This window comes from Lemur catta, chromosome 20 (genome assembly GCF_020740605.2).
Source record: "Lemur catta isolate mLemCat1 chromosome 20, mLemCat1.pri, whole genome shotgun sequence".
Taxonomy (NCBI): domain Eukaryota; kingdom Metazoa; phylum Chordata; class Mammalia; order Primates; family Lemuridae; genus Lemur; species Lemur catta.
Genome location: NC_059147.1, coordinates 13,441,946 through 13,461,732, shown reverse-complemented (window position 1 = coordinate 13,461,732; position 19,787 = coordinate 13,441,946). Strand labels below are relative to the sequence as shown.

Here is a 19,787-nt window from a genome sequence, read left to right as displayed (position 1 = left end):
TAAAGAACAACAGAAAATGGTTTTTATTATTTTTCCAAAAGACGTACATATTCAGAGTAGAAACTTAAGAAAATACAGATACGTGAAAAGGAAAACAAGAATCCCCGTAAGCCTACCCCCCAAGATGATCATTGTGCATATGTTTGTACGGCCTCCCAGTCTCTTGTGTTCTCTCTCTGTGCTAATTTTAATCATATTGTGCGTAATTTTTAACAGCTTCATTGAAATGTCATTGACATACCATCTAATTCGCCCATTTAAAGTGCTCGATTCAGTGGCCTTTGGTGTATGCACGCAGCTGTGCATCCAGTCCCCCCAAATCAATTTTAGAACATTTTCATCACCACGGAAAGAAATCCCACATCCTCAGCCATCACCTCCTAGTCCCTCCCTCTCCCTGCCCCAGACAGCCACTCATCTGCTTTCTGTCTCCATGCCTGTGGCTCTTCTAGACCTCGTCTATAAACGCGGTCACGCAATAGGTGTCTGGCTTCTTTCAGGTAGCACCGTGTCCCTGAGATGCGTCTGCGTCGTAGCCTATATCGGCACTCCATTCCTTTTTATGGCTGAATATGTCGCGCTGTTCTGCACACTGCTTTTCTCTCCTGTTTGCACATCTAAACATCTCTCTGTGACATTAAATAATTCTCTGAAACATCACTGCAAATATGCGCCTAACAGCCCGTGGCAGGGATTCGTCACCGTTTGCTTGCACAATCCCTGATGATGAACAGCTCTGTCCTTGTACTAAAAATGACCACGGGGCAGACGTTATCCTCCGTCAGGGCCCCGAGGCCAAGGCTCTGGGCTGGACGTAAGGAGGCTACGGAGGCTTCTGGCTCCAGAACTCACTGACTTCATGGCTTAATTAATTTAAATGGAACCAAATTCAATTCAATTCCATTTTGATGGCTCACATTTGCTAAGTGCACACTGTGTGCCAGGTACTTTGCTAAGCGTTTTGTTTTTGTTACCTCACTTAATGATCGGAACAACCTGTAGGAAAGCTCCTCATATTAGGCTCATTTTACAGATGGAAAAACTGAGGCTTAGGCCGGGCGTGGTGGCTCACACCTGTAATCCCAGCACCCTGGGAGGCCTAGGCAGGAGGATCGCTTGAGCTCAGGAGTTGGAGACCAGCCTGAGCAAGATCAAGACTCTCGTCTCTACTAAAAATAGAAAACATTAGCCAGCCATGGTGGTGTGAGCATGTAGTCCCAGCTACTCTGGAGGCTGAGGCAGGAGGATTGCTTGAGCCCAGGAGTTTGAGGTTGCTGTGAGCTAGGGTGACACCACAGCACTCTAACCCAGGCGACAGAGCGAGACTCTGTCTAAAAACAAAAAAAGCTGAGGCTCAGAGAGGTTAAGAAATGTGCCCAAGGTCACACAGCTCAGAGTGGCAGAGCTAAGACTGGAAGCTGCCCCAGTCTGTCTCTGAGCCCCTATGTGTAACTGTTAAGGGGAAGTGACTCAGTGACTCTGCTGTGCTCCCCAGAAGACCTAACTCCTGAAAGGAGTGTCAGATGGGTCACTGACTCCTCTGGGGGCTCTGTAGGCCTGGGGACAGGTCCCACAGTACACAAGGAGCCTTCTCCCACCCCTCCCCCGGACTCCGCAGTGCAGGGGTGCAGCCGTACTCCCTACCCGTGAGCAGGGGAGCCAGCGTTTGAACCCAGGTGTGTGTGACTGCAGAGGAGGCCTCTCTCCCATCCCGCCAGCCTTTCCCCAGCCACAGTCATTCGTGCGTCTCTGCCATGGTCTTTACCGTATTTCCTATCGCCTCCATTTAACATTTAAAAATCCTTTTTTTTTTTGTTTCAATCAACTCACTCTTTACTTAACTCACTTGAAAGGAAACCACCCAGTGGCAAGCTGGTATTGCTCGCTGCACAGAGAAGACGAGCATGAGACCAAAACAGTGGACAGAAAGCAGAGGCCTTGAGCTCAAGCCAGACGCTTGTTGTTTGCCAAGACCTGATCTCTTTGTGCAAAAAGAAAGTTTTAAAAAGTATTAGGTGTTAAAGACATCATGGCACCCAACTGAGACTCTCTAGTTGACCCAGTGAGAAAGATTGGAAGAGAGAAAGGGACTCAGGGCTGTGGAATAATGGCCATGTCTCATAAAGTCATCAAATGAGCCACAGGCATCCGCACCCCCAGCTCCGGGAAACACCGCAGTGCAGCACCTTGGACTGTCTGCTGGTTCCAGGAAGCAATGTGGCTGTCACAAAGCACTCAGGGGGCAGAATCACAAGGCCGACCTCAGCCCAGGGATGGTACACAGACAGGAGCACACTCCCTCCCCCTGCCCACACCCTGCAAGGTTTTACAACCTTTTTATCACGCTGGAGAAATGGTTTGCTTCCTTGGGCCCAAGCTAAGAAGGTTAGCATGCGTACTTTTAAAGGCCATAGGGTGAGCCGCCTGCTGCTTTGAAACTAGCAGAGATCAAGCTCTGGGGTGGGTAGCACCGGCCACGCTTTTTAATTGCTATTTATTGCCCCTTAAAAATGTCTTCTTACTTCACTTTCAAGTCACTCTACCTGTGTATTGAAATCAGAGTCAGGCAGGTGGGTGTAGGCTCATGTGCCCAGATCGGGCGGCTCAGCCTCCTTCCTACCCAGGGGCTTCTTAGAGACGCGACCTCAGGGAGATGTTGCCCTGCCTTAGATGCCCTTTTGGTCTGGGGCCTTTGCATGACACTGCAGTCCCCTCTGCCTGCATCCCACCTTCCCCGCTCCTTGCACAGTGGGGTCACCTGGAGAGATTTGCCGCCACACCCAGGCCTGGGCTTCAGCCCAGAGCAGCTCCAGGGCAGGGGCCCAGGCCTGGCTGTGGTCTCAGGGCCCCCCAGGTGATTCTAACCTGCAGCCCTGGGCGAGCACCTCTGAGTTTAGCAAATCCCTGCTCATCCTTCAGGCCTCGGCACCATGACCTGCTCGAATGAGTCTGCATACTCCAATGGCACCTCGCTGCTCTTTCTCCACGTTTGTCTCAAGTGTGGTGACCTTGCTCGGTCCCTCTGCCTGCTGGAGCGTCAGCTCTGAGGAGCAGGGACTCTGTGTCATCAGTGGTTGATCCCCTGAGCTCAGAGGGAGCTCCTTAAGCTCTTAAATATTTGAAACGAATGAATGATGAATACATGAAAAATGTAAAGCAAGGTCTCTGCAAGAGGACAAGGTCTCCCTTTAGCATCCGGAACCTGTCCAGGGTGAAAAGTGCTTCCCACACAGAACGAGCGAGAGTGCATTAGACTTAAAAGCCCCGGATGTCTCAGCTGCCTGGTTCTCTTGCGTTTGGGCCAGCTGGGGTCAAAGGAAAGTGTGGCACGGCAGGGCCTCTTGGCGCCCTGGGCCTGTTTATGTAGGGCAGCGGGGGTGCCTACGCAGGGGGCAGGGCTGGGCAGGGCAGGGGAGCGGCGGGAGGGGTGTGGGCGACAGTCACCCTGCCCCGGTCCTGAAGGGCACTGTGCTCTGCCTTGGAGGCGAGTTCCCATGCAGCTGACGTCCACGCCTAGGCACAATCGCAGGAGGAAGCACTGTGGACCCAGAAGCAGCAGCTTCAGTGACTGAATCGGTAGATTTGGTTTTTGTCTCCAAACGCAAAAATGCAGACATGATAACCAGAGACGTCACCATTTATGGAGAGCTCACCGTGTGCCAGACCCTGAGTTAAATGTCTCTTCTGCTCTTACACCCTGGCAACAAGGGCCCCTGCTCTGGGCTGGACACTTTGGAGGGTGCTGATGTGGCCTTCCTTTCTCCAGCAGGGCCCCCTCTCCACAGGGGAAGGTCACAGCCCAGGGGTCCTGCTCACCCACAGGGTTGCTCCCACCCCCAGCCCAGTCGTGCTCTGGACACCTGGGATCCCCAAATCCCCTGCCAAAGGGCCCAAGCCTGCTTCCAGGGCCTGCCTCTGTCTTCCTACAGGCCGACTGTGCCACTGGTGTGCCCACCCCAGGCCCACGAGGTGACCAGGGCTGGCTGTTGGCTTGGCTGTGCTGGCCGGGACATCCATGCAGTTAGGGATGGAGCCTGGCATGAGAAGGGAAGGGAGCCAGGGGCCAGAGGCCACCTTATTCCAGCTCAGAGCTCCAAGGAGTCCTGGAACTCTAAATTCACACTCATCCTTCCAGACGAGCAGGGTGCATTGCTGGAACATTCTGTGTGTCCAATACAGTAGCTACTAACCACGAGTGCTGTTACATATACACTTGAAATGAAGCTAGTGCAGCTGAGAAACAGAATTTTTAATTTTACTTAATCTGATTTTAAAATTCAATTGAAATAGCCATCTATGGTTAGCCATTGCCGCATTAAACAGCCCGGTTCCACAATAGTATGAAAGGCTGTGTGTCAAGGTAGGGACAGAGATGGTGTTTTACTTAATTCGCTTGATATATGTAGACATAGGGTCAGTGGGCCTCCACTTGTACTCTTGTCCTGGGTCCTGCAAATTTTAGGGACTATGAAAGGCTTTGCTAATCTGCATCGCTATGTTCTAAGTTATTTATGATCCCACGTCTACAGATGAGAGCGAAAGTAACTTGCCCAACATCGCAGAATTATCCCTGGGATTTGAGCTGGAATTTGAACGCACGTCTGTCTAGCTCCAAGTTACTGACTGCTGTGTGTCTGGCCCTGGACCAGGTGTTTTCACAACCATTATTTAATTTAATCCTAACATAATCCTCAGATGCAGGTAGAAGCAACCTCACTTATACCCCGCGCCGCTCCAGAAGTTATGAATCACCACCCCAATTTTACCGACAAGGAAGCAGGCACAGCAGGGCCCTGGGGCTGCTCAAATTCACTTAGAAAGCCACAGATCTCACAAAGAAAGCAGCCTGGGTGGTGGGGAGGGGGGTGTTACTGAGATTACTGCCTCTGATGGGGGTTCCCTGAAGTGCAGGGGTTTGTTTCAAAGAGACCTTGCAGGATTTTTGAACTTTGGCTAGAAAGTGATTCCTTCCCAAAGCTGAGCATGTTGCCGAGTCATGTTGGTTACTGCTGTGTGTGGAAAAATTTCGCAGTTTATCCCTCAACCAGTCTGACCAGTTTCACGATGGAGTTATAAGACCTCTCTGCAGACCAACTCCCTAAGAATCAAGGCGTGCCCAGAGGCCTGTTGTTGTCACATGCTTGGCAAGGCAGCAGGTAGAGCTTCCCACTGACTCGTGGTACCGTGCAGGTGGAGGCATTTAAGGTTCAGAGTTTCTGTTTATAAGACACCACCGACGTGCCAGGGGCTGAGCTCTTTGGTTCGTGCTCTTCGTGCACTTCATCTCATTTAATTCTAGAGCCACCCTGCAAAGCACGTGTTTTGCCCCTTGATGGTTGAGGGGAAAGATTACTGAGTCGTGCATGCACTCGTTTTTCCAGCAATTATTTTCTGGTTACTAAGTGTCGTGCACTGAACAAAATCTGGTCCCTGCCTTCACGGGCCAGGCAAGCATAAAAGAAGGGAACAGCTCCATAAAGGAGATGATTATAGCTGGGGACAAATGCCTTGGAGACACTGCAGATTTAGACTATCGGGCAAGGGGGTGTTTGTTCTGAGACCTCCAGGGTAGGAACAAGCCGGTCTTAGGGACTTTCACCTGCTCTGCCCTCTGCCAGCAATGCTCTTGTTACTGGGCAGAAGAATGGCAATGCCACAGCCTAGGCCCAGGCTCTGCTGCTCTCTGCATGACTTTGGACCAGTCACTGTCCTCTGGATGCCAGTTTCCTCTTCTATAAATCGTGCGACAGAACTAAACAGATTTCTGAAGATTCCTGCAGTTCAGCTGCTGATATGTATAATAGTAAACTTTTCCCCCTTTCCAGCAAAATAGCTGCTTATTCCTGAAACAGGTTGGTTTTAATTATGAAAGCCATTTCGGAAAACTTGGAGAATAGAGAGTTTAAGTGAGAGGTCACCGTGACAATAACCTTCTGTGGTCTCGTTCTCCACGTCTCCCAGTGTCCAACCTGTCCTCACCCAGTAGTAGGGGCAGCACTGTAATAATAATAAGTAGTAGTAGTAGTATACGGTAATAATACCAATAACATAACAACGTGATGTCATCGTGGACAAAAGCAGCTAACATTTATCTAGCACTTCCTGTTCACCAGGCATCCATGTCAACCATCTGTGAGGACGCGCAGTAACTCACAGATGCACGTACTATTGTTATCCTCGCCGTGCACATAGGGAAACTGAACCACAGAGGGGCTGAGTAACTTGCTCAAGGTCCCATGGTTAGTATGTAGGGGGAACAGGGAGTAGCGGATGTGCGATAAATATTTAACCCTGTAAACTCCCTCTCCTGGGTTATAAGGATGACAGTAAGGGAATGAACACAGCAAAGTCTGGTTGTAACTTTAGACCAAGGAAAATCCTTGAAAGGTGATTTTTCTCCCAGGTAATTTTTGTTGCATGTCTGTTTTCATTTTGGCAGGGATGCATTTTCATCGGAGAAAAGACTGACAATACAGAGAAGTGTGGAAAGAGAAATTAAAGTCCCCCATAATCCCACCGTCTGCTGCACGGTTGATACTTGGTCTATTTCTCCCAGTCTCTTTTCCATGTAACTTTTATACTGGCTGAGCTCAGAATGCAAATGCAATTTGCTCTGATGCCTTCTCACCCCATGTTATACTGTGAGCATTTCCCGTGTTATTGTAATCTCTTCAGAAGCATCCTTTTAATGACTGATGCAGCTTTTTAGAGGTGAATCATGTAGCATTTTAAAAGTGAGAACTTACTCACAGAAGCACATTAATTTTCCCTGTGAGGGATGAGGCAGGTCAGAGTGAGATGAAAGAGCCCTGGGGTTGGAAGTCCTGGTTCTGCCACCTACCAGGTATGTGACCTTGGGGGAGTCCCTTCCAATCACCAATCCTCATTCTTTTTTTAAAAGCCGAGAATAAGAATAACAACAATAAAATAGCTGTTTCCCATGGTTAATGTCAGACTAAAACAAGAGGACATACATTCAGGTATTCATTTAATGTATACAGTAAGGCAAATGTTTGCTCTGGATTGCAAGTTTTTATATCTTTTGAAAACTGATTCTTTTCAGAATGCAGAAGTGGGCTCAAATTTAATCAAAGTGGCATCTACAACAGCAACAGCCATGAAGGACAAAGACGACCAGGTCTACTGCCAGCCGGAATTGCTTTATGAAGGTGAGACGCATCCTCCCTGGCTGCGTTTGCGGTGGGGAGGTTGTCGTGGAGACCCCTCCCATTCATGGGCGAGGGGCAAACAGGGAGAGCTCTTGGGATGCCCCAGAGAAAAGCATTTGGGGACATTTCTCTTTCACATATCTTCAAACACCTCAAAGGAAGGCACTGGGTTGTTGGACCAGACGACTTCGGCAAATGCTGCGACTTAGTAAACATCGGCTTATTGAACAGGCACGATACATTCATGTTTCTACCTCTAAAGGTTCACCCTGCAAAATAGTTGTTTATCGGCCCGATTTTATAGAGGTGACCTGGGCCTGAGAGACGTTGAGCTACACACAGAACATACACCCATTAGAATAGGAGTCACGTTCACTGGAGCAGGGCTTCTCAACCCGGGCACCATGGCCATCTGGGGCTGGGTCATTCTTCATGGTGGGGTCTGTCCAGGGCATTTTACAATATTTAGTAGCATCCTGGCATCTACCCACTAAATTCCAGGAGCACCCCTACCCTGAGTTGGAACAACCAAAAATATCTCCAGACATTGCTAATGTCCCGTCAGGGGTACCATCACCGTGAATGAGAACTACTGTCCTAGGACGTTAGCCTGTGAGGTGGGGATCATGTTTCTGAGCTCACAGCACATCTGCCACACATGATGCGAAGTCTGGCACATTGGGGTGTGTATTTAACACTTAAAAGTGCAGAATGAACAGGCTTGCCCAAGGACACGCAGCTAGAGAGTGGCGGGTGTGGATTTAAACTGAGAGCCTTGTTCTGGCGGCTGCCTCCTGCCAGGTTCAGGCATCTAGAAGGGCACACAGTCCTGGGCACTGTGCCAGGATGACCTTGGCTTTGCCCTGAGAATCCACTTCCGTGACCTGCATCCCACGGACCCTGTAACCAGCTCTGTGGGGCACCTCGTTCTCCTGGAAAATCCTCCAGAACAGGCCGATTCTTAAGGCATTGGTCTCCGTCCCACTCACCACCGCATCACCTGGACAGATGGAGGCTTCAAACATTGTGGTCTTTGGCTTTTTTTTTTTTTTTCCTGAAAAGACCTTTCTTGTTTATTGTAGCAGTATTGCACAATACTGAAAAGTGTAACGATAGACAAGTCACTCGTAATCCCTCCCCCGGTGACAACTCTTTGGAATATCCATCCAGTAGCTCGTCCCGCATGGATTGTGTGGCATATGCCCTGCCCTCCTGGCAGCGTCTCAGACATCCTCACATCTCACCCCAGCAGCCTCATCCTGCTGTCGTGGACATGAGATTTGTCTGTGCATCTAAAGGGCTTTTAGCCTGGGGCCTGGCCCATTGGGACAGTGCAGCCAACGGCATCCGATACTAGAATGGCTTTGAGAGACAGGTGCTGAGGAAGGCAGGCTGGAATAACTCGGCTACTTGCCAAAAGGCAGGCAGCAGAGCCTGTCTGACTTTTGACCTCTGCATTTATACTTTTACAACGTGCACACCATAGTATCTAGAATGTTCTGAAACGGCCTACTGCACTTAATGAATGTAGCCTGAGTATTTTCTCACATCCTGAAGGTTCTTCAAGAGTGTGGCTTTTGGTAGCTACACAGAACGCACACGGATGAGCCTTACTTTATGTAACCAAGAGCTTGTGATTGACCATTTACAGGGTGTAGGTTAGGGGGGTCCCAGACCAGGTTTGAGAGGGGCCCAGGAGCATCACGGGAAGTCTTGGCCCTGCTTTGGGGTCGACTGTGGGTGGCATCTTCTTACTTAAGTTTGTGAGTGGTTCCTCTGTGTCACATTCTTCTTGACCTGACCCTTGGAAGTTTCACGATTACTCATTCGTGGGATAGGGCATCTCCTTCCCATCTCACTAGGCCCCTCTACTCCCCACTGAGCCTGATAACCATGAAGGCCTAGGGGTCATCTCTAGGAGGCCGCCATGCGGCAGAGGTATCCATTTCTGCTCCCTCTTTCCTTGGACGTGACATCTTCAGCAATTGGCTCCAACCACCTGGAATATTTCATTCATTTCAGTCTTCACACCTAGAAATTCAATTAGACACAGCAGACATATGTAACTATATACATTTCCATGGAAAAAATTTAAGTTTTTTTCTACCATGGAAGTTATAGGTATAATAAAAATTTCACATAATGAGAAACTTAGAGTCTAGAATAGAAAATATAAATGCTAAGGCAGTTGTAAGCCTAGAAATGCTTCTAAACATCTGTTCATTTGTAACAGTGAAGACGTGGTCATTCTGTAACCAACTTTTCTACTTAATCAGTGGTATGAACACTGGCCCATGTTATTAAAAGCCTTTGTAAACATTAGTTTTGCATAATGTTACTATAGAATTCACCAGATTTATTTTACTGTTCTCTATTGACACTTTTGTCCATGGCATCCAAAGTTTCTCTTCAAACACACACACACACATACACGTACATGTGCACACACACATACACACACATGCACACACACACACATCAATACTTGATTTAAAGAGCTTTAAAAAATTGCAGTAGCCTCTGATTATAATCATGCAATTCTGTTTGATTTCTATCTTGGGTAATTAAAGGTGTTTATACACTTAGAAACCTAGGTCCATGCTACCTTGTTCCTGAACCTTCTGATAGAGCCGAAGTAATTATCAAAGGCTCCATCCCCTGCCTTTGACCACCTTTGATCCAATCCAGGGTCTAAATCAGGTTCAGGGATCTCAGCTCAGGAGCTGTTTCTATGGAAAGGATGCCCCGCCTGGCGGGAAGGGTGGATGCTCCCAGGCCCAGTAACAGGGACTTCATCGACTGTCTCACTTCTCTCTAGGCTTAGAGCTACCTCGAATCAATTACGCTCACAACGGGAAGCCATACCGATACATCTTTTCGGCTGAAGTCCAGTGGAGTCCAATCCCAACCAAGGTACCGATCCCTGTGTGATCACAGGCTGGCTTTCCCTGCATTGACAGTGTCTGTCTGCAAAGCTGAATTCTCAGATTTTGAGACTGGTGACCTTGATCAGAAAAGAGGAGGTCAGAGGGGAGGTCAGTCTGGGATGAAATACACTTGAAGTAGCCACAGACCCTCTAGGAGAGGGAGTCACGCCTACCAGGCTGAAGCTCGGGTAAGAGCTCATGGCTGGAGTTTATTCATTGATTTCTCTATTCAGCACACATTTATTGAGCACCAACTGTGTGCTACAATGTGGTAGGCACGGAGGATAAGGAAGTCAGCCAAGGGATCCCAATCCCTGCCGTCAAACAACTCACCCTCTTAAGCAGAGAAAGTCTAGCTGAAACTTGGAGGATTTATTTTGGGTTTTTTGAGGGGTTTTTGGTTTTGTTTTGTATTTTTTTGTAGAGACAGGATCTTGCTATGTTGCCCATGTTGGTCTCAAACTCCTGGCCTCTAGCAGTCCTCCTGCCTCAGCCTCACAAAGTTCTGGGATTACAGACATGAGCCACCATGCCCGGCCATTTTGTTTTTTAAGCTACTATTTGTTGAACACTTACCATGCCCTGGAAACTGTGCTAAGTACTGTATAGACATCACTTTTCCTTAACATCTTCATTTTTTAATAATAAAAATGAATCTTTTTAAAAAAAAATACAAGCAGTGCAGAAATGTAAAAAGCCAAAACTACCGCCCCCCCAGGCATCCCAAGCCATTCCCCCCTGATCCCGTACCCTAAAGGGAAATGGCCTAGAGAGGCCCAGGGGCTTGCACTTTTAAAGCAACAAAGAAATTGTATTAGACTTTCAATGTTTGCATTGATTATATTAGTTTATTCAACACATACAAAGTTGCATTGTAGCACCAAATATGAGATACATTTGGGATTTTAATTTTTAAACGAATTCACCAAGCAATGTCAGCTATGTGGTAGCCTGAGAACCGATGTTTAAAATTAGAGGAGGAAAGTTAGCTTCTTTCATTGCTGTGGTCGTGCTGACCAGGGGTAGATGTCATTTGGAGATGATGTCAAAAGTCCACATGTGATGGGCTTAATCTCCTCTCTGAGTGGGTCTCGACACCTTCCTGTTCCCATGTTCTCAAACAAGTCCCTCCCGTGTTTCTCCTGTACAGATAATAAAATACGACATCCTTACAAAGTCATCCTTAAAATGGGGAGAGACATCCTGCTGGCCGGCAGAACCGCTGTTTGTGCCCACGCCAGGTGCCAAGGACGAGGACGATGGTAAGTAAGACTCAGAGGGCAAGCCCACACGCCGCTAGCGATGCCCCCTCCCACAGAGACATCATCCTCTGGAGACGGTGGCCCCCCCAGGGCACCCAGTTGGTGGAGTTATGCTTTGATGTCTAGATCCGTCGGTGTCAAAGCTGCAGGGTTAGGGAGTCCCCAAGACCACCCTCACTTCTGATGCCAACTGCAAAGTTTGAGGGTCCCCAGAACCGCCTTCAGGCCCAGTAATTCATTGGAAGGACTCACAGAACTCACCGAAAGCTCTTACACACACAGCTGTGGTTTATTGCAGGGAAAGGTTACTGATTAAAACCAGTGAAGGGAAGAGGCACACGGGACAGGGTCCAGGTGTGAACTTCCAGCTGTCCTTTCCCAGTGGGGTCACAGTGCTAACCTGTCCTGACAATGGTGTGTGACAATGTGCACCGAGTATTGCCAACCAGGGTGCTCCCCTGAGCCTTGAGTCCAGAGTTTTTACTGGGGCTTGGTCTCATAGCCATACTTGGCCACCTGTGTGACTGACCCTTGTGGTCTTCAGCCCCTCCAGAGGTCAAGCTTGGACTGTGTTGCCTGAGGCCCCACCATAAATCGCATTATAAGGGTAGACCATCTGGGGGCCCAAGGCCCCAGGTAGACAAAGACACTTGTATCAGGCAGGACAAACCAAGGGCTTTGAGGTGACCTCCCAGAAGCTGAGGGCAAAGGCCAGACCTCTCTATGGGCACGGGGTCAAATTCTTTACTACACAAAGCCTGTGTCCTTGCCACTGAGCGACACTAAACTCTCTCAGAATGTAGAATCTTGGCTTTAAAATTCATTGCAGGCCGGGCATGGTGGCTCACGCGTGTAATCCTAGCACTCTGGGAGGCCGAGGCGGGTGGATTGCTCGAGGTCAGGAGTTCGAGACCAGCCTCAGCAAGAGCGAGACCCCCGTCTCTACTAAAAATAGAAAGAAATTATCTGGCCAAGTAAAAATATATATAGAAAAAATTAGCCGGGCATGGTGGCGCATGCCTGTAGTCCCAGCTACTGGGGAGGCTGAGGCAGTAGGATCGCTTAAGCCCAGGAGTTTGAGGTTGCTGTGAGCTAGGCTGACACCACGGCACTCACTCTAGCCTGGGCAACACAGCGAGACTCTGTCTCAAAAAAAAAAAAAAAAAAAAATTCATTGCAATGGCTGCACCCAAATGTTTCACTACCAACCGGTGTGTAAATTTCTCATGCATCAGCTAGCAGTGTGTGCTTGTGGCCCACCTCTCTTCTCCAGGTTTCCACATGACAGAGTGGCCCTTTCCCTCCTGGGTTCTCAGAAATGCCTCCGATATGCCCTGCCCACAGCCCTGGGGATTCTAAGCAGGGTGACTAGAACCATGGGTGGGGACGTCACCTGGCCAAGCCAGAGACGGGGCTGCCCACACCTGCGGGGAGGGAGCGCTGCCCCGCCGAGCCTGCCAGTTTCTTCCCTCGGGTGACAAGGGAGTGGTTCCCACCTGGGCCTTGTCTTCCTCCCGATCATGGCATGGCTCGCAGGGCCAGGGACCCCGAGTCACTGTCATCTCTGAGGTTGGGGGCTGGTGGCATCTCTTCCTACTGAGGCCAGTGCCCCACCCAGCCGGGCAAGTGCTTCCTGTCCCTCCTCTCAGTGGGCAGGGAGTATCGTTGTCTTCGTCTTACCCACGGGAGGCTCGGAGAGTGAGAGAACTTGCCCAAGATCACACACCCAATTGTACAGAGGTAGGATTTGAATCCAGGCCAAACTGACACAAATGTGCTCAACCACTCTACAACCCAGGAGCCTCAGGAGGAATCGTATTTGCAGGAAGTTTATGTACATTATGTCATGGTACCCCCATCCCCCGAGAGTGAATGCTGAGAGTATGTCCATTTTACAGAGGGGAAAGCTGAGGTTACTAGGGTTGCTATATGGGCAAGAGGTGAATTTGGCTCATTCAAATGCCACGAGTGCAACAAGTCTGCATTTAGCTGAGTGATGTATGTTAGCCTAAGTGCAGCCCTGAAGCTGATTCTCTGTAATTGGAGTTTTTAAGCAGTAGGAATAGCTCTTCTTTGATCCTGGAATAACTTGCAGAGTGCTTTCATGATCCACCCAGCAGCCCTGTGAGGGGAGGCAGGACTATCCCCACTCTGCAGATGAAGAGACTGAGGGTCAGAGAGGTAAAGGGACTGCCCCAGCCAGGGCTAGGGCCAGGTCCTCTGATTCCTAGTGCCAGGCCTTTCCCTTCTGCTCAAACAGAGGATCAGATTCGCTTCCCTCCTGTTTGGGTTGGATACCTAATTTCAAAGAGGGCAGAGAGACATGGCTGAGAAATTGGTCCCTCCAACTGGAGGAGGTTTAAGGTTGCCCTTTTACAAAATGTCTCTTTTTGTTTCCTCAAAGGAGTCATCTTATCAGCCATTGTCTCTACTGATCCCCAAAAGCTGCCTTTTCTGCTTATTCTGGATGCCAAAAGTTTTACAGAATTGGCTCGTGCCTCGGTGGATGTAGAAATGCACCTGGACCTCCACGGGCTGTTCATCCCGGCCGCAGATGGGGCCTCGAGGACGCAGCCTCCTGCCGAGCAACAGCGGGACAGGGCTTCACACGGCCAGGAAGCCCCACAGACCTGACGCTGGTGGGCTTGGGCCCGGGGAAGGGGAGCTCAGCTGGCAGGACCCTCGGGACTCGAAGCTGGAGACCTTTCTTTGGGTGGAGGGAAGGGCCCCCATTTCAATCTGCACTCTTCTTTCTGTGGGTGCTTTGACAAGGGCACGGAGAGAGAGCTTGTCAGTTTCTTTTCTGTCATTTTATTTTGGCCATAAAAACCTTGTTTGAAAGTCAGCTATTTATTGATCAGCTCAGGTACTTCTAAGAAAGCTCCTTTCCTTTATGATAAAGACCTTGACCGTGAATCAGAAATTGTCTTAAATCATATTATCATCGTTTTTAGAATAAGCAACCACTAACATCTTAGAGGAGAGACAGATAAATATTCGTCATTGCTCCTTCCTCTGTCTCTTTCTCTTTCCTTCCCTCCCTCCCTTCTTTCTAATGGACTAAACTGTGCACCTGGGAGTTGTAGCTTTCTCAGCCAGGCTATGCGAGTGAGTTATGTGGCCGGGAAGGCACGTCGTCTGTGGTCATTCCATTGCAAGGCATGACATAATATAAAATAATAAAAACTTTAAAGCCTATTCAGACCTTATTTTATTTTTACATGGCTTCTTCCTCTGAAGTTCTTCTAAGGCTATAAAATAGAGTTGCAGAGCTTGATGGTTCATAGCCACCGAGATGCCTCATCGTACAATCCGTGGGACTGACAGATTGGTGTGACACTCCCCTTTGCAGAAGGGAGTTAAGGGGCTGGACATTGACCTGCCTAGCCATGGCCGAGGGGCTAGAATCCAAGATTGAGTCCTGGGGCCGGGGCTGGACTGAGCAGTTCTTGCTGCTGCTGAGAACTGGGGCAGTGAGCCATGCCCATGTCCCTAGGGGAAAGAAGATTCTCCAAGCCGTGTGTGCTGCCAGGACAGACCAGGTGTTCAGGGCAGGGTGGAAGGAGGCTGGTGGCCCCTGAGCTAGGGGACAATGGAGATGGAGAAAGTTGGGAACACGCCAAGTGGGGTTCCATGCAACTACTGGGAACCCCATGGCACCTGAGTCTCACCTTTATAATCCAGTGGGTGCCTGATTCATGGTTTAAAGAACCAAAGGCAGGCTGGATAATTCCCAGGTTCCCATGTGATGGGATCCAGGGAGCTGGGATTCACACGCTTATTCTGCACTTGGCGCCTCTCCTGAGTCTGGATGTCATTCACTCACCGAGGAGGATTCAGTGATGTGTCTGAAGATTGGGAATGAACCTCCGGTGCCAGAGCATGGAGTACCCCAGAGAGGACAGGCCTCCCCGGGATGGTCTTGGCTTTAGCCCTGCAACCACCACGGAGCCGTACTTAGCTACTGCTAAAATGTAGGCTCCATGAGGCCAGGGAGTTTACTTTTTTCTTACCTGAAAATTTTATTGAGATAATTGTACGTGCACGTGCAGTTTTGAGAAAGTATCCAAAAGCATTCCATGCAGACCTCACCCAGTTTCCCCCAGTGGGAACATTCTGCAAAACTATATAGTACAACGTCACGGCAGAATATTGACACTGACACAATCCACCAATCTTATTTAGATTTCCCCATGTTTACTCATATTCGTGTGTGTGTGTTTGTGTGTGTGTGTGCATGTGCGTGTGTGTGTGTTTAGTTCTAGACAATTTAATCACACACATAGGTTCCTGGATCCACCACCACGGTCAAGATGCTGAACAGCACATCAACAAAGCATCCCTCCTCATGCTGCCTTTTTACCACCAAACCTGCCTCCCTCCCACCCCTCTCCCATCCCTAACCCCTGGCAGCCGCCATTTGTAAAATTTTGTCCATTCAAAACTGTTACATAAACGGGATCGCACAGGATTAACCTTTTGGGATTGGCTGTTCTCACACGGCAGAATCCCTTGCAGAGTCGTCTAGTTGCGTGTGCTTATCCGAGTTGCGGGGTGTTGGGTGTGTTTTATGCACCGCGTCATCCTCAGCACTTGTGCCACGGCCTGGTGCCGTGCAGATGCTCGATAAATATCTGTTGCGTGAATGAGTGACTGAATCCCCCCAGCGAACAGGTCACCTGCTCAGGACACCAGCAAGAAATGGATGTTTCACTGAAGATCTCCTGGGAGAGCAGGGAGAGAGACCCAGTGATGACACGTGGAATTCCCCACGAAGTCCCCTCTCTCCTGCTGTCCCTGCTCCCTCCTCTCTCTCTTCCCTTGTTGGGCCCTCAAAACCCCTTCTTCACCCTGAGCATTTCCACTGTCACCCTTATATGCCCCATTCAACAAAAACACATGCCATGGGAATGGCAGAATGCAGAGCTCGCTACTCTTCCTCGGAATCTCCTTTGGGAATCTCCAAAGGTACCTCCAGCCTTTTCAAGATGCACTGGGGAGAAATGTCAACCGTGGTGGCCTAAGAAAGGTGGCACGGAGGCCTGCATTTGGGTGGCAGGCATAGAGGCCAGTTGGCAAAGGTGACAGTCACCTACTCATTCTACTTTAAATATCTGAGCAGAGGGTGAAATTAAAAAACGCCTCCCCACCCCCATTCTCCTCCAGTCCAGTCGCCACACCATACCCAGACCTAATCATGAAAAAGGGTGCAGCTCTGCGGGGAAGAAAAATATGTCCGTGGTTTGTTGACCTTGTTTAAGATGACAGGTGGAATACCAGACCGATGAGGCAGGCTGGCACGCCACATCTTCCTTTCTCAGTTTCAAAAACACCAAAGATTGATGCCAAGATATTCGACTTACTTGAATCCTCAGTTCCAACACATTTCACACACGGGCCGGGGTGGTGAGCTCAGAACTCAAGAGCTACAGTGCACACCCCTTTCTTGAAGGACCCACGAGACAGTCCGTCTTACCCTCCGAGCCTTCCTTGTTTTGTCTCATGTGGGTGTAATATGTGAGCAGGAAGTTCTGCAGGAAAGATCACCCTGGATTTGTTTATTGCTTTGCTAAAACCACAACATTCCCCAAGTGCTCTATGCCCTAAGTGTCAGGTACGCAGCAGGCACTCAAATGTCTGCTGACCCACTAAATTTTTCCACCAAAGGTTTCTCTAATTTGATTCCAATTCGGAAATACACTGGAGATATATTTGGGCAAATCAATTCACAAGCAATCGAAGTGCAGTTGAGCTACATCTGCAATATGTGTTCGTACATTTCCTCCTAACCCATGTGACTGAGGCCGGGCTGACTCCTTTAAGAACGTTGCTGGTCCAGGTGAAGTATAAACACCTTTGATCACTTCTTAAGCTGTTTTAAGACTGTTTGGATGGTTTTTAAATGGCCGGGAGAAGTCTTTCTCGTGGCAAATCAGGACATGCAAACTGAAATGTCATGACTATCCTTCTTGATGTCCAACAATGATGGGACATGTGGCCTCAACATTTCCTTCCAGGGGTTTAGACTCAGAGACCACATACAGAACCATTCAGGGCCGGCTGCACTGGCTCCTGGGCCACGCCAGGAGCATGCGGGGAGGTCCAGCCCCAGCAAAGGGGCAGGGTCTTTCCTTGGACACAAGCAGATGTGTGGGCACTGCGCTTGGGCAAGGTGGGAATGAGCAAGGCTTCTTCCTTCCTGGTAATTAGGAAAGGCTTCCAGGCGGGGTGGGACTTCAGGACCTGCCTGAGTGGCCACAGGGAGCACCTGGCAGGAGATTGATCATCGCAGGCCGAGGGTGCAGCTCGGGACAAGGGTTTGGAGGTGGATGGGGGCGGACTGAACAAAGCAGGTGTAGAGTGAATTTCCTAAGAAAGAGCAGTGGCAAGAGAGACTTAGGGGATATTTGTTTTCTGTGAGGGTAAAATTCATGTATGTTTGTTGCAGAACACCTGGATCAGTTAAAGAAAGAAATGAGAAAGACACCTGTAGTCCTATCACCAAAAGGAACCACTGAAATCATTCAGATGCATTTTTCTTTAGATGTTTGTGTGTGTGTGTGTGTGTGTGTGTGTGTGTGTATGTTTGCACACAGTTTACATATTGGTGATCAGTTTATAACCTACCCACCAGTTTATAATCTACTTTTTTTTCCCACTTAACATATGATGCAAGCATTTTCCCAGGTCATTAAATTCTTTTAATGGGTGCATATTATTCCCTCTTTGGGCCATGGTGTTAGGTATACTACCCTACTGTTGGACATTTAGGTTATTTCCAATTTTTGACTATTATAAATAATTCCCTGATAAGCAACTTTGTGCATAAAATTCTAGAGTTCATCCCCTACTCTGTATTCAGGTGGTTGTTATTATTTTCTTTGGCTAGATCCCCAATTTGGGATTTCTGAGCCACAGAGTAGAAGAACAAGGTGCGGGGTGTTTTCTTGAAAAGCCAAAGGTTTTAGCTTGATTCGTGAGACTGCAACTGAAAAGACATTCTTGGATGTTCGAGGCTCAAATGGTCAGAATGTCTGTACCGCTAAGAAAATACACTGCTCAGGAAATAGGGAAAATGAGTACATAGTAATTTAACCTCAGTCTAAATCCTCCCTCCTTCCTTTTCCCTATTCTTTCCTATTCTCCAGATCCCTCCACTCCGTACAAATGCACATTCTTTTTCAGACATACATTCACACATTCATTCATTCATAATCAAGTCTATGCTCACACATAGTGCTGGAAAAAAAAACAGTGCCTCACCTGTCCTCAGCGAGGATGTAGGGTAATGAACAAACCAACCCAACATGATGGGATGGTGGGGGGAAGGGGAGCACCCCAGGGAGCTCCCTGTGCTGTCCTGGGAGGCAGAGATGGCCGATGTGAAGAAGGATGGGAGCAGGTGGGTGGGTGAAACAGGTGATCCGGGTAAAGGAAGGGGCACGTGCAAAGCCCTGGCGCCAGGGGAGAGCCTGGGGAGTTTGGAAAACCTCAGCTGTGGGGCCGACGGTGGGCCAGAGCAAAAGACAAAGTTTCAGGCACGTCCCCACTTCATCTGCACTCAGGTAAGAAATGAAATTGGCATTAACTAAAGAAAACTCCCCAATGGTGGCTTTAAGGACAGTCAAAGGCTGAGAAGTCATTTTTTTAAAAGACAATAGCTTTTTCGAGGTCAAATTCACATGCTTAAAAAATTTACCCATTTAAAGGTACAACCCAGTGGTTTTTAGTATATTGAGAGTTGTGTAATTATCACCAATATCTAATTTTAGAACATTTTTATCACCCCCAAAAGAAACCCTGTACCTATTAGCATCATTCCCCATTCCATACCCCACCCACCTGGGCAACGACAAATCTACCTTCTGTCTGTATGGATCGGCTTATCCTAGACATTTCATGTACATGGAATTATAGAACACGTGGGGGTTTTGTGACTGGCTTCTTTGATTTAGCATAATGTTTTCAAGGTTCATCTATGTTGCTGCGTGTATCACTACTTCTATCATTTTCATGGTAGACTGATATTTGTTGTGTGAATATACCACAATTTGCTTACCCTTTTTATCAGTTGGTAAACACTTGGGTTTTTTCCTCTCTTTGGTTATCACGAATAATGCTGCTGTGAACATTCATGTACAAGTTTTTGCGTGAACATATGTTTTCATTCTCTTGAGTTTGTAGCCAGGAGTGAAATTGCTGGGTCCAATGGTAACTCTACGCTTAACATTTTGAGGAACTGCCAAACTGTTTTTCAAAGTGGCTGCACCATTTTACAATCCCATCAGCAATATGTCCCCATCCTCCCTAACACTTGTTATTGTTTGCCTTTTTGTTTTAGCCATCCTGGTGGGTATGAAGTCATACCTCATTGTGGTTTTGATTTGCATTTCCTTCGTGACTAATAATGTTGAGCATTGTTCCATGTA

General features: G+C 48.4%; 1 protein-coding gene across 1 annotated transcript in view; it reads left to right on the top strand.

Moving 5' to 3' along the window:
- Positions 1–14,555, top strand: part of BCO1 (beta-carotene oxygenase 1) — a 33,170-nt gene extending 18,615 nt beyond the window's left edge. The window contains exons 8-11 of the mRNA XM_045533283.1: positions 7,064–7,169; positions 9,988–10,082; positions 11,247–11,358; positions 13,763–14,555. Of these exons, the coding sequence (XP_045389239.1) occupies positions 7,064–7,169; positions 9,988–10,082; positions 11,247–11,358; positions 13,763–13,992 (543 nt within the window). The 3' untranslated portion in view covers positions 13,993–14,555. The remainder of the gene's footprint in view (positions 1–7,063; positions 7,170–9,987; positions 10,083–11,246; positions 11,359–13,762) is intronic.
- Positions 14,556–19,787: the final 5,232 nt, after the last annotated feature.